At 42.9% G+C, this 14,417-nt stretch overlaps 1 protein-coding gene across 1 annotated transcript in view; it reads right to left on the reverse strand.

The window, feature by feature from the left end:
• Window positions 1-14,417, reverse strand: part of LOC117045029 (cytosolic phospholipase A2 epsilon-like) — a 48,795-nt gene extending 34,378 nt beyond the window's left edge. Inside the window, exons 1-3 of the mRNA XM_033145819.1 lie at window positions 14,306-14,417; window positions 12,308-12,392; window positions 10,412-10,483 (exon numbers count right to left, since the gene is read on the reverse strand). Of these exons, the coding sequence (XP_033001710.1) occupies window positions 10,412-10,483; window positions 12,308-12,314 (79 nt within the window). The 5' untranslated portion in view covers window positions 12,315-12,392; window positions 14,306-14,417. The remainder of the gene's footprint in view (window positions 1-10,411; window positions 10,484-12,307; window positions 12,393-14,305) is intronic.

Here is a 14,417-nt window from a genome sequence, read left to right on the forward strand (position 1 = left end):
ATGGCTTCTGTAAATCCAGGACTGGTTGCTCTTGCTTACAATGCCTAGTTGCTCTTGCTTTGCTGTTTCCCAATCATGAGCATGAGAAGCAAGCTCTGAAAACTATGCAGACATGTTTTAATTCTTGAAATTGTATGGCAAATCATGTCCTCCCTCAAAGAGGTCACGTGCTGCGTGTGACCTGGCAACCAAACCCTGTGTTGTGGGTGGGAATGTTTGGACAGCCACAACACCCTATTGGTAGGTCCCTCGATGCTGGGTGCAATTAGACCAATGGGACGCAAACTAAATGCTTCGAGGGACCTATTTAAGCCCATGCACGTGTCCCTGAGCTTTCTCTTTGGGCCAGTGCAGCGGAACACCCGCCCACCTCTCCCTATATTTAGGGCTTGCGCCTGACCTTGCTATGCCGTCGTGTGTCGTCTGTCGTTGGGACAAGGGCACAGCAGGAATTTTCCCCACTTGGCTGATTGGCTGTTGCCATTTGGGTTTCGCCTGCCGCGTAGCAAATTGTCACAACTTGTAAGGTTGAGGATAGGCTCTGGTTCAGGTGATAGGGGTGGCAGAAAGCTCTAGCCATCCTTATGTGATGAGTATTCTGCAAAAGGAATCCAGGGACTCATTGGTTTGGTCAACCCTGAGAGGGGTTGTGCACGTGCCAGAGTCCAGGGGACATCTGGGTGGTGGACTAGCATGACCCTGCTTTCCGCTGTCCCAGGTGTTCACCCCAGGCTGACCTATGCTGGTACCCTGGGTCAGCGCTACCTGCCACGGTGCAGGGAACTAGTCAAACCAGAGCCTATGCAACCACTCACTTACTGTAATCAATAAAGTTGTGGCCAAAATTCTGCCAAAAACCAAACTAAAATTTGCTTCATGTCTGAATTTATTTGGGGGGTGGCTAAAAGGTCTAAACACACAAATCATTTTTAAAAGAGAGAAAGGCTGAGCGGGGTGCAATGTTTACGTCTACAAATCTCATTCAAGAAGTCATTATTTCTATTTTGTCCAGCGGGAGACAAACTCTCATTCTCTACTTACATAAAAGGCAATTGAACAACTTACCCTCTCACGTCAAATATAAAATTAAACAGAACAAATAATATCCTTAGAGCAACATTCCACTGCATGTTCCCATCTAATTAAACATGAACTTCAGTTTTATTTCCACTCAAAATCCTCTCCCACTCCAAAAATATATGCACAAAAAGAAGGAAGTAGACTGTCTTCCATGTCAATAGTGGGGTCTGTCTGTCTATTCCAGTGGTGTAAAATTTGGAAACAAGGCTTTGGATCCAAAATTAAGAACCTAATTTCTTCAGCTGCATTTTTAAATGTATGGACGAGAGCCATACTCAAAGCCCCAGTCCTCAAATTCCCCATCTCATTGGTTCTATATTGAGGGATAGCCATGATGAAAGGCAATGTGGGCAAATTAAGAAGAGGAGAGGAAGAAAGCAAGCAAGCAAGCCAGAGATACATCTATTGGAGATCCTGCTTTGAAAAAAATGTATTCATTTTTCCTCATTGCTATAATTCTCTCACTTCCACAAGTACTGCAGCCGTTGGCAAGGTTTGACGCTCTACTCAGCCCTCACACTGCCTTCCCAAAGCTGAGTAAGCCAGACGCTGGGCTTTGGGAAAGAGGCATGAGGGCTCTGACAAGGTCCTAGAGTCTTCCCTCCTCCTTCCCAAAGCCTAGTTAGTGCTTTCCCAACTTTGGCCAGAGCCTCGTGGCTCCTTCCCAAAGCTCAGTGCCTTGCTTAGCCAGCTTTGGGAAGGCAGCGCAAGGGCTGGGGGGGGGGGGAATCAAATTTTGGCCTCACTTTCCCCCCACATGCGCAACAAGGCAGTATGTGGCCCACAGGTTCCGTGTCAAAGTATGTTTGCAGCCCACTTGGTATGAAGAGTTGGACCACCTTGTTCTAGGTTTACACCTAAGTCATTCAAATGTAGCCCAACACTGTCTGTGTTTACTTGCTTTCAATTTTAATTTGCTCTATTTATATGCTTCTGATTAAGCGAGCCCCCAGAAACGTACGCCATAGTATGTTTTCTTGTTTTAAGGTACCACAAGACTCTTGGATTGTCCTATTTTTGCCACAAGAGACAAATACAGTTACCCCACTGGAAATATAGGAGATGAGATTATCTATGGCTAACTAAATAAACAGCTGTTGCTCTTTCTAAATTCCTGTGTGGGTTAAGAAGCAGCAGGTTCACTTAGGTGCTTTTCCTGCCTATTTGCATCCATCCTACTGATGATCCTCTGCTCCTTTGAACAAAGGGGTGTGGTTGCACCTTTGGAATTGTCAGACATTGCCAATCAGGAAATGTGCTCTGTTTTGTGCCTCAACTGCATCTTACCAAGATCTGGCTGCAACTTTGATGTGGTCACTCTTTTGACCTCCTTAGTGCCTTCCTAGCCAAAGAAGCTCTGAATGAATGACCTATTGGTGCCCATTTATGACCTTTGTGAAAAGAAGTTGGGGACTAGGCAGAGCCATAGCTACATAGGGTGGGGCTAGCCAGGATTTTTGCCCCGGGGGAAGCCTCCAGAGGGGCACCATTGAGGCTCTCAGCTTGTGTGTGCGCGCGCAAATGTGTGTAGAGAGGGATTGCCAAACTGGGTCTTTGACTCAGGTGAAATAAAGCCTAGTTTCGTCCTGAGTTTAGGCAGGCTTCCCTCTTTCTATGTTTGTGCACTAAACACACAGATTGGCTCCTTTCCAGCACATTATTAGGTGAAAATCAGAATCAGTTCAAAGTTTAACAAAGTTATACTCTGAAGTGTAACAAAGAAGAGTCTTGTGGCACCTTAAAGACTAACACATTTATCATGGCATAGGTTTTTGTGGACTATAGTCCACTTCATAAGATGCATGAATTATATGGTTTGGTGGGAGACCAGGGGTCAAATCCCAACTCAGCCATGAAGGGTGAACTTGGGTCAATCATTGCCTCTCAGCCTAACCTGTTGTGAGGCTCAATGCACAGGGGGAGAAGTGTGAAAAACACCTTGAGTTCCTTGGACAGAAGAAACCTGAGACATAGATGTAATAATGAAAAACAAAAGAAAAGTGTTATTCTAAGTTTGCAGACATTTTGTATTTGCACACACGCACACAAAAAAACATATATCGCATACACACACCTACCTCCCAATTTAGCATAACACTCCATGCATCTGATAAAAGTGGGCTCTAGTTCTGGGTCCCTCCAGATTTTTGGACCACAACTCCCATCAGCCCCACCAGCATAGCCTGGAGCTGATGGGAAGTGTAGTCCAAAAACATCCGGAGCTTACCAGGTTGGTGAAAGCTGGATTATGTCCTAATAAATTTGCATTTAAGAGGCCTAAAGAATAACAAGGCTATCCCTCTAGAAGTTCTGAAGCAATAACAGGCATTAGGCAAGAAGTCTGCATTTCTGGCACTCTGGAGCAGGGTGTGTGGGATGAAGAGAGGCCTCCAAATGACAGGGCAGCAGAGGAGGGGCGGCCATGTTTCAATAAGGGCAATCAGTTGGGAGAGAATGTGTTCCCTGTTATTGCTTCAGAAGCTTTCAAAAGCCATTATTTAGGCCTCTATTCTCTGTTGCTGTGGGATGTTGTTCCCCATTCCTCCATTCCACCTTCTTATATATCTTATAAATCTCTGCTTGCCTTCTTTCTTTCTAACTTGTTGACCTCATGTGTGTGTGTGTGTGTGTGTGTGTGTGTGAGAGAGAGAGAGAGAGAGAGAGAGAGAGAAGCTTCTGAGTGCACTGAAATGATGTTGCTGAGCCCAACCTGTTTCAAAAAAGCAACTTCAGGGATGCAGATGTGTTTAATAATACATTTTCCAACCCACCCACCCCTTTAAGGGCATCTGTAGGCATGATAAATTTGTGCCCTTAGTGTCTAACTTTGGCTTGCTGCTTTCTTTTGTAATTTCTACTGATTATCTCAGGCTGCTAAATGAGGATGAAGGAAATCAAAAGGCACACTTTACATTCATGCTGTCCTTCCTTCTCCTCTGTCATTTATGTGGCCAAACAACATCACACCACCCAGATCCACACCCCTGCTAACAATCCTCTGGAGCCACTTCCCTATATTTGCTGCTCCAGTAACACCTGCCTCTCCTGTGCCAGGAACTCATTACCTTCACTTATAAAACTGATACCATCTTCCACAATATTTCTACCTCTCTATTCAATGACCCTCATCCATCTCCCTAACTTATTTGCTATTCCCCCCCCCCCCAGTAAAAGGGTAAGGTAAATGACTCCTGGATGGTTAAGTCCAGTCAAAGGCGACTATGGGGTTGCGTCACTCATCTTGCTTTACAGGCTGAGGGAGCCGGTGTTAGTCCATAGACAGCTTTCCGGGTCATGTGGCCAGCATTACTGCACCGCTTCTGGTGCAATGGGACACTGTGACAAGTGCCAGAGTGCATGGAAATGCCGTTTACCTTCCTGCCTTAGTGGTACCTATTTATCTACTTGCACTGGTGTGCTTTTGAACTGCTAGGCTGGCAGAAGCTGGGATGGAGCAATGGGAGCTAACCACCATCACGCAGATTTGAACCGCCAACCTTCCGATTGGCAAGCCCAAGAGGCTCAGTTGTTTAGACCACAGCGCCACCCCGCGTCCCCTCTTACCCCAGTTTCTCATGATGAGAGAATCACTCTGCTGTCCTCACCTGAACTGCCACCCGATCCTTATCCTATTATCTGCTGCCTCTTCCAGGTTATCACCCACCCACATCACTCAACTGTTTCTCTTCTCTCTTTCCCTACCTTGTTCATCTTTGTCACTGTTTCATCATCACCCCTTTTCCCCAAGCCTTACCTTGCCTTAGCCCATCCTCACCATCTCACTGCCAGCTGAGCTTGTTTCCCATTGTGTCTTAATTCACTCCTGCTGTCTTGATTTTTTCTCTTCCAATCACTCTTGAACCCACTCCAATCTGGCTTACCTTCTGCACATTACTGAAGTTGTCCTTGCTAACCAGAGATCATCTCTTCACTGCCATTTCTAAAGGGCCGCTGAAATTACTGCAGTTTTGGTGGCTCACTGCATGCAGTAACAACTTTACAAGCCAGCAGTGAGCTTGTGTTTATTATCTAATGTTAAAAAGAAGAGCAGTACAATCCTATACATGTCTACTAAAAATAAATCCCATTGAATTAAGTGGACCTTATTCTCAGGTAAGTGGATATACTGATTTTAGCCTGGTATCATATATCCGTTTACCTGAGATTAAGCCACACAGAACTCAACAGGATTTACCTTGGAGTAGTTTTGCTTCAAAGCTCTACAACATAACTTGAACTGTTGAGACTTTTCAATCCTATCCTGTCCCATTTAACTCAATGGGGCTCACTTTTGAGGGTGACATGCATAGGATTGCACTCTTAAACTAGTAGCCTTGTCCTGATTTAGATAAAGATGTGAGATGCAGAAATGTGCTTGGTGCAGTTGTTTTTATTACCTCCATATATGGAAATCCAGTTGTGCAAGATGGGAATATCTAAAGCATCTGAAAACCCATACAGTAAGAGGGCACATTTTGCAATACTTGCTGCCTCACCCAGCTGGAAAGAACCATGAAACCACAAGAATATACTTTGTACTGTTAATGCATTGGCTCTTTTATGCAGATTTTGTCTTGCTTTAAATTAAGGCAAATGATTGAACTACCTAGAATTCTTTACCCTAGTGGATAGCATCCAGCTGATCTAGTCATAAGAGAAGCACTGCTTCCTTTATATTGTCAGATAGCTGTACTAGGGATGGGTGAATCTGTCATTTTGGGGTTTTCTCATTCTCTCATTTTTTCCCATTCTTAAGTTCAATTCTCCACACTTCACATCAGTTTCTGGGTTACTCTTTCCTCTTTCTTTCTTTCTTTCTTTCTTTCTTTCCTTCCTTCCTTCCTTCCTTCCTTCCTTCCTTCATGACAATTCACCAGCATTTTTGCAATTTCTCCCAATATACAGATTTGGGCAAAGCAAATTTGCCTGCTAATTTACATATTACTGCATGTTACTTTCACTGTTATACATTTTTATGCATACCTTGCCACAGCATATGCATTTAAAAACAAAACAAAAAACACCACATTAGTTGGCTTGCAAACTGCAGTGCAGAATTCGGAAAAGTGAAAATGCTGAAGGATGGCTGGGCTTCGATTTGCCTATTGTTTCGGAAAGCCTAATCTGACTCGCTCAACATCTCTCCACCCAGGCTGGGACTATTGCACAATGAAGTAGCTCAGACTGGGAGTTTATATAGGAGCCGGAGACTCCATCCCTCCCTAGTTCTCAGTCAGGCCCTGATCCAGGCAGGTGTTTCTGTGCACTTCCCCCTCCTCCAAGCAGCTAGCCTTGCACTTTAGCAGTGGCTCTGAAACTTCTGCCTGGCTCACTGTCTTGCTCCTGTCGCCCTGGGGTGGATAAATGAGGGCATGAGAGACAGTCAGGAATCTTAGCAGCTCATATAGGAACTCCCAGTCCTGTGGCAGGGATCACTAAAGTGCAGGAGTTCTGTTTGGCAGGGAGTCCTCCTGCTGCTCCTCCACTGAGGAGATCTCAGGTCAGAGGTTGAGGCGAGGTTCAACGCAGACACTCAATCAAAAAGAAACTGTTCCAAATGAACTACAACTACCTTAACTGCTGAAGGACTGCCTCTTTCCATCTGAATCAACCTGGACCCTGCAATCACCACATGAGGACCTTTATTTGTGTGCCTCCTGTGTGAAACGTCCAGAGGATAGCAACACAAGGAGGGCCTTTTCTGTGGTGGCTCCCCATTTCTGGAATGCTCTTCCCAAGGAGGCTCACCTGGAGCCTTCATTACATATCTCTAGGTGCCAGGCAAAAACGTTTCTCTTCAGCCAGGCGTTTGGTTGGTTAACATTCCGTGGCCTTTTAAATGTGTTTGTGGGAATGGGGTTATTGGTTTGTTTTCATTTTGTAGTCTGTATTCTTCTTTTGTATTCTCATGTTGTGAACCACCCTGTGATCTTCTGATGAAGGGTGACAAACAAATGTGATAAATAAATAAATAAATAAACCATAAAATAAATAAAAAAGACCATCAATGCTTCTATGAGAGGAGCTTGAAATTATGCACTGTTGTCACAATTCTGCTGCTGTGAGTGCTGAAAGGAAGACCAATCCCTGCTATGAGGCCCATTTCCACCTGGCCTAGGGGGCGGAGCCCAGACTCACCTTGAACAGCTAAAATAGGCTCCCGGGACGCCGCTGGGACTTTGCTGGCAAAAATGTTTTAAAATGTTTTAAATGGTTCTAATTTTGGTTCCTCTGGTTTATATTTGTCAGGTTGGTGTTGCTTAAATGCTTGGTTGGAGTTGTTGGTTATTTTGACTATAACTGTAAACTGTTTATTATTGCTATTATTGTTATTGTTATTACTGGTTTCTACAGTGGTACCTTGGTTCTCGAACTTAATCTATTCCGGGAGTCGTTTGACTCCCAAAACCGTTCGAAAACCAAGGTGCAGCTTCTGATTGGCTGCAAGAGCCTTCAGCACTCAAGTGGAAGCTGTGTCGTACGTTTGGCTTCCGAAAAATATTCACAAATAGGAACACTTACTTCTGAGTTTGCGGTGTTCAGGAGCCGATTTGTTTGGCAACTGAGCCATTTGAGAACCATGATATGACGGTATTGATTTAGTGGTTTGTTTGTTTGTTGCTTTCATGGGATATTTCATTTTTTAATGTTTGATGTTTTGTTGTGTTTTTATAGGCTATATATTGTAAGCCTCCCAGAGTGGCTGGGGAAACCCAGCCAGATGGATGGGATATAAATTTGTAAAAATATTATTTTATTATGTTCTTGTATTAAAAAAAAGTCTCTAAGTTGTTACCTTTCAGAAGGGAGACCATTGCAGCAGCAACCACAATGTTGGCTCAGTTCAGACATCATCCCAGTGAAGTTTACAATAGTCAGTATGATATCTGAATAGCTAATTGCAATTTGCAGTTGTCCACGAAATCAGAATTAGAAACTGAGGGGGTTTAAATTCTGAAAGGTTTTTGCAAACTATCTTTTGAGACAATCATAGTTTGTCAGGATGACGTGTGAACTGAAATGGTGTTCCTTATAGCTTGTAAACCACCGTTGTGTGGGATGTTGGTATACAGAGATTCCACACCCATAGTGACTAGAATAGTATTGTTAGGAAGATTATTCAAAGATTGTATTTTCCTCAGAAAATCTGTGGTGTCACGTACGTAGCTGGGAGCACTGATGGCATATGGTTTCAGAGTAGAGTCCATATAAGCGGAAACACCCACTGTAATAGTGCCAATACCTGAGATGATGGGGCGTCCTGGATTTCCTGGTTTGTGTATTTTAGGTAGAAGATAGAAAGTTCCTGGTCGAGGTTCTGTTGGTGTGTTATTGAGGAACTGTTCTTGGATGTGTGGGGGTAGCTCCTTAACAATCTTGTTCAGTTCTTTTTTGTATTCTTCTGATCTGCACACATGGTCAACAGACCCTTCTAGCTACCATAACAATCATACCAAACAATCCATTGTATATAGCCAGGCCCTACGTTATAGGCGCATCTGTTCCAACTCTCCAGACAGAGACTCTCACTTAAGAGATCTACAGCAAAACTATTTAGAACTAAAATATCCGCCTGATGAAGTTAAACAACAGATCAACAGAGCCAGACTGATACCCAGAGAGAACTTGCTGCAAGACAGACCCAAAAAAGAAAACAACAGAACACCACTAGTAATCACATACAGCTCACAAGTTAAAACACTACAACACATCATCAGAGAGCTACAACCTCTCCTAGACAATGCCAGTTCTCTTTCTCAAGCTCTGGGAGGAAGACCTTTCATCGCCTACAGACAGCTACCCAATCTCAAACAACTCCTCACCCACAATAATACATCAACAGGACTCAACATGGACACTGGTACCAGAGCCTGCAATAAACCCAGATGCCAACTTTGCTGTCACATAAACCCGGACAACACCATTAATGGCCCCAACAACGTCAAACATACCATCTCAGGACTATTTAATTGCTCATCTTCTAACATTGTGTATGCAATCAAATGCCAACAGAGCCCTTCAGCTCTCTATATTGGACAAACAGGCCCAACCCTATGCCAAAGGATAAATGGACATAAATCTGATAGCAGGAATCACAAGACAGAGAACCAGTAGGAGAACACTTCAATCTCCCAGGACATCTATACAAGATCTCAAAGTAGTTGTCTTAATACAAGGAATTTCAGAAATAGACTGGAAAGAGAAGTTGCTGAAATGCAACTCATTACCAAACTCAAAACCACGGAGAGAACTGGTCTGAACAAAGACATTGGATTCTTATCTCATTACAGTGGTGCCTCGCAAGACGAAATTAATTTGTTCCGCGAGTGTTGTTGTATAGCGGAAATTCGTCTTGTGAAGCACGGTTGGAGGAAGTGCGTTTTACGGGGGGGGGGGGGGAATCGCAAAACCTTTTCGTTTTGCGAGTCACGGCCATAGGGAAAATTCGTCTTGCGAGTCATCCTTTCATTAGCAAATGCCTTTCGTCTACCGAGTTTGTTGTCTAGCGAGGCATTTGTCTTGCGAGGTACCACTGTATACATGACAAAGCTATCTTTAGCCATCCCACCCCTTGCTTTCCCTTAAGACTAATCGCAGTCGTTAACAGTCTTCAACAGGTTTTCCACACCCATCAGCCAATCACCCATTCCCACCACCCTTTTGAGTAATACCCCTCCTCACTCTCTCACTATATATAAGGGTCTGGTGACTTCTATTTCAGTGTATCTGAAGAAGTGTGCATGCACACGAAAGCTCATACCAAGAACAAACTTAGTTGGTGTCTAGGTGCTACTGGAAGGATTTTTTTTTTTTACTATGGCAGACCAACATGGCTACCTACCTGTAACATTTTGTATGTGTTGTATATGCAATAGATTGTGCTGTGGAGTCCCATCTTTCCCAACCAGATTTCCCAGTATGAGTTTACAACGCGTTTAACTGAAACGCTTCTTTGATGCATCTAGATCCAGCCTTAGTTGATTGCATAGGACGGGTGAGATCGGAAACAAGGACCCTTTAAATTTATGCTCCCCCCTGCTTGCTCTATATTATTGATGAATTGGCTTCATAAAATCTGATCTTAACAGTCTGGAAGATATTTGAACAATATTTTGTTACCCACTATTGGTAATAATGATTCAGTTTCTTAAAAAAAAAATTACCTATATAGATTATTTTTTTAGGAAAACAACGTAAAAGTTCAAAATACCAATTTCACCCATAAAATGGGATTAGCAAAGTTGTGTAAAACTTTGGTTGACATTATTGCTCAGGCATGCTCAATATTTTTGGAATAAAAGGAGCCATAGTAAAGAATGAAAATACTTACAATAATCTTCTCGATGGACATTCCACATCCGTATGATTCTTACGTGAGCAGATAGCATGGTGATTCTGTACTCTGCAGATCAAAACAAATATACAAATAAACTTTTCAAGTGTTGAATATACTTCTTGTGATTCATAAGCTTTCTGGTCATACAATGCCCATCTCAAAGAAAGTGAACATTATGAGGTTCCAAATTTCTCTCCATTTCAGATTAATATCCACACTAGAGAAGAATCTTAGTTTATCCATGCACCCAATACATACATTGCCCTTCCTTTTCCCGTTAAACCATACTTATTCACAGTGAAATCAACAGCAGTGGCAACAATGTCTGTGGAGAGAGGGGAAGAAGCAAGGTCTCACACCCATCTCTGGTCACCACTTCGAAATGGTACACTGAGTAGACCCTTTAAGAGCCTTTTAAAACTATTTCCAAATGGGTCACAGAGTGCAAATCCTGAACATCAACAACCAAAGGGTTCAATTTGTAATTTATGAGTATTTGTACGAGTATTCTATGTGTACCACTTTTCAGGCCCAAATCCTTCTATGGTTCCTAAACAAGAATCACTGCATAAACGTATAACAGAGCAGTAGAAAAACTAAATGCCAGATAAAAGAAAGACACTAAGAAGTCTGGGAAAATAAAAATAATTCTTAACTTGGTGCCAAAAGGATATCAGACTCAGTGACAGCTGACTTTCCCTAGGACAGAGCATTGCAAAATTGGTAGTGCCACAACCAAGAAGGCCCAGTCATGGATTGCTGTGACCAACTGCCAATTGTCACGTTAAAATTTCTATATGAACTGGGGGGGGGGGGAATCATTGTTCCTTGTTCCTGATGTAGATCATTATTCCCTCCTTGTTCCTGATATAAATCCTCACTCACCTCTTTTCTACCCTGGCAAGGGGGAAGAAGAAGAAGAGGAGGAGGAGGAGGAGGAGGAGGAGGAGGAGGAGGAGGAGTTTGGATTTAATATCCCACTTTATCACTACCCGAAGAAGTCTCAAAGTTGCTAACATTTTCCTTTCCCCTCCTCCCCCACAACAAACACTCTGTGAGGTGAGTGGGGCTGAGAGACTTCAAAGAAGTGTGACTAGCCCAAGGTCACCCAGCAGCTCCATGTGGAGGAGCGGGGACATGAACCCGGTTCACCAGATTACGAGTCTACCGTTCTTAACCACTACACCACACTGAACCATTTTGTGATTCGCCTCAGGTGCTGAAGTGTCTTGGACTCAATAGATAGCAAAAATGAAGAATGCAGAGAAAATGTTTGGAGCTGGTTTGTTGTTTTTTGCCTAAGTGTTCAATATTGGTCAGAATTGTCAACACCCCCAGTACAGTTTGCAACACTCCGAGCACCAAGGGGGACAGAGATGGAACACAGAAGGAAAAGAAGAAGACACCTCTGCCCTCTCTTCTGCTGCCACCAAAACAGATGTCACCAGGTAAAGGAGGTAGAAAGTTCAGAAGAGTTCTCCTGTAATGTGCATCTTAGTATTGAAGATGGGCATAGTGTGTCACTGAGCTTCATGTTCCAAGTCAAGGAATTGCAAACACTGCTGACATCAATAATTTGTGGAAACAAGTGGGACTGATTTCCAAGAAAGATGTATAGGCTGCGGTCTTAAGCAGACAGAAACTCCAGCAAGCAAATGAAACCTGTTCCAAACCGAGTGCATTATAGAGTGAAGTCAAACCATTGAAAAATAAAATAAATGATCAAGGTGTGAGTGCTCAGGAAATTTGGCCAATAAAATTGCTCCACACTCCAGCTGCGGACAGCCTCGGCAAGTAGTATGCTCAAATACCTGTTTGCTGTCTCCTTCAAAATAAAAACAACCCTCAATTAAGTCACTCTCTTTTGTGTTCTTCTCCATGCAGCAGTACCTTGCATTCAGCATCCTGTGGACATATTCTGGTGCATCCACTGAACAGCTACAGTTCCCGAGGTTTTTGTTTTCCTATTTAGAATCTGTCCAAAAAGAAGAGAAAGTACAATGTTGGGTGGGAGGGGTGATAAAGTTTTCCTCCATTTCTCATAATTCCCATTCTTGAAGGGTGTTTATTACAAATGCCGAGTGCTTTTTTCTTTCCGGGGGGGGGGGGTACGCAGGGGTAAGCATACCCCTAAATATTTTGTGATCCAAGTTTGGCCCATCTATTATGCAATTGAGGGGCAGTATTTCAACATGAGTAGGAAAAATGAGAACACCCCGAAACATTTTTTAAGGAAAAAAGGCACTGCAAATACCCATCTATTATGCAATGGTGTGAGGACCCCCCCTGTGCTTGCTACATTTGAACACCTTCCGTATAAACGTCAGCTTTGTGTGGATACCTATCTGGCATTTGGATGACTTATATCAATCATATGTTTAAATTAAGGTGAATGTATCGGTGGTAATTGTAATTTTAGGGTGAGCTGATGGATTTCCTCCTTCCCATTCTTCTCTCTTCCTTTGTCACATTTGCAATTAAAAATATATATACTTAGGGTGGCTACATATTTCACCCAAATAGACAACAAAAGGGACACAGAGTTGCATAAAATGTAGACATATTGATGCAATTTTTAGAAAATGTGACTATAATTAAGTAGAAATATAACACATCTCACTATATGTGACCAATGTGCCTGCCTCAGTTTGCTGTCTAGGTGGTAATGCAGCAGTGGCCTTCCAGCTGTTTTGAGACTACAGCTCCTATCATCCATAGCTAACACAACCAGTGGTCAGGGATGATGGGAATTGTAGTCCCAAAACATCTGGAGGGCTGAGTTTGGCCACCACTGTGCTAATGGTTAGTGAGCTACTTTAGCTCCCCTGTTCTACCTTCTTAGGGTTATTATCTTTAAAATGGGCTTGGACTGAGCCACCCTTCAAATAGAGGACTGTCGTCTGTAAAGTAGGACAAATTGCCACCCTGTGTTTACTGCGATGGAGAGTACAAGTGACTGCTTCTCCCAAGATCACATCAGTTGACTTATGAAAAACATTTCACCGCATTAGAAAACAAGCACTCAGACATATGCCTAAAGAACCCTATTGACAAGGAAGGTTCAACCAACTGCCATTATAAGATTCTTCAGAGACACACAGAAATAAAATCCCGCATTTTTCGTCTATGGGGACTCAGATTTAAGAAAATGGGGGGAGATGTATCCATGTATAAGATGCCCCCTAATTTTGACATTATTTTTAGGGGGGACGGGACCTAGTCTTATACACAGAAAAATATGGTAATAATAATTCTGCATTTAGGCTTCAGTTGTATATTCACTAATCTGGGTGTAAGTCTCACTGAATCCAATGAGGATTGCATTCTATATTACAATGTTTAAAATGTAGCTTCTTTCCCCCATCAGATCTGAAAAGAAGAATTTCACTTAACGTGCATGAGACAACAACAACAACAAAATCTTAACCTGTCCCCCTAAAAGCCAACAAGGTAGGTGCCAGATCAACTTCCTAAGGGATGGAAACTGAATAATCAAAAAACTAGTGATGAAAAGGCCCTACCTTGTTGTCTCCTGCTTAATTTCAGATGCCAATGGCATTCTGAGAAGGTGACCCTGAAGATATGTGCCCTGCTTGTTTTACTCGTTTCACCTCGCTGCATAAGGATGTGAGTTTTGCATTTGCAAAAGCTCTCCTTTACACTCTGTCCTTTTTGTACCTCTCAGCCCACCGTTGCTAATAATGTGGAAATAACCAGTCTATTACTGAAGGCTGCCCCCTTGCAAAGGCTTGTATGATAAGGAAGAAGCACCGCCTTTGTATCAACAATCCAGATAACAACAACAACAACAAAAAGGAAAATAGCATGCACATTCAGTGCAGCACATTTAGAGCCCTTAAATCAGCCACTTGGTTTTATTATGCCTACCTGAGGGAAAACAGCAGGCGATCCCATTGTAGAAACCACTGGATTCCTGCCACATGCTATTAAGAGTACTTCTGGAATGTAGCAGTGTCTCCTGAAAGATATTTACAGACCT

The sequence above is a fragment of the Lacerta agilis genome, chromosome 1 (genome assembly GCF_009819535.1).
Source record: "Lacerta agilis isolate rLacAgi1 chromosome 1, rLacAgi1.pri, whole genome shotgun sequence".
NCBI classification, from domain to species: Eukaryota; Metazoa; Chordata; class Lepidosauria; order Squamata; family Lacertidae; genus Lacerta; species Lacerta agilis.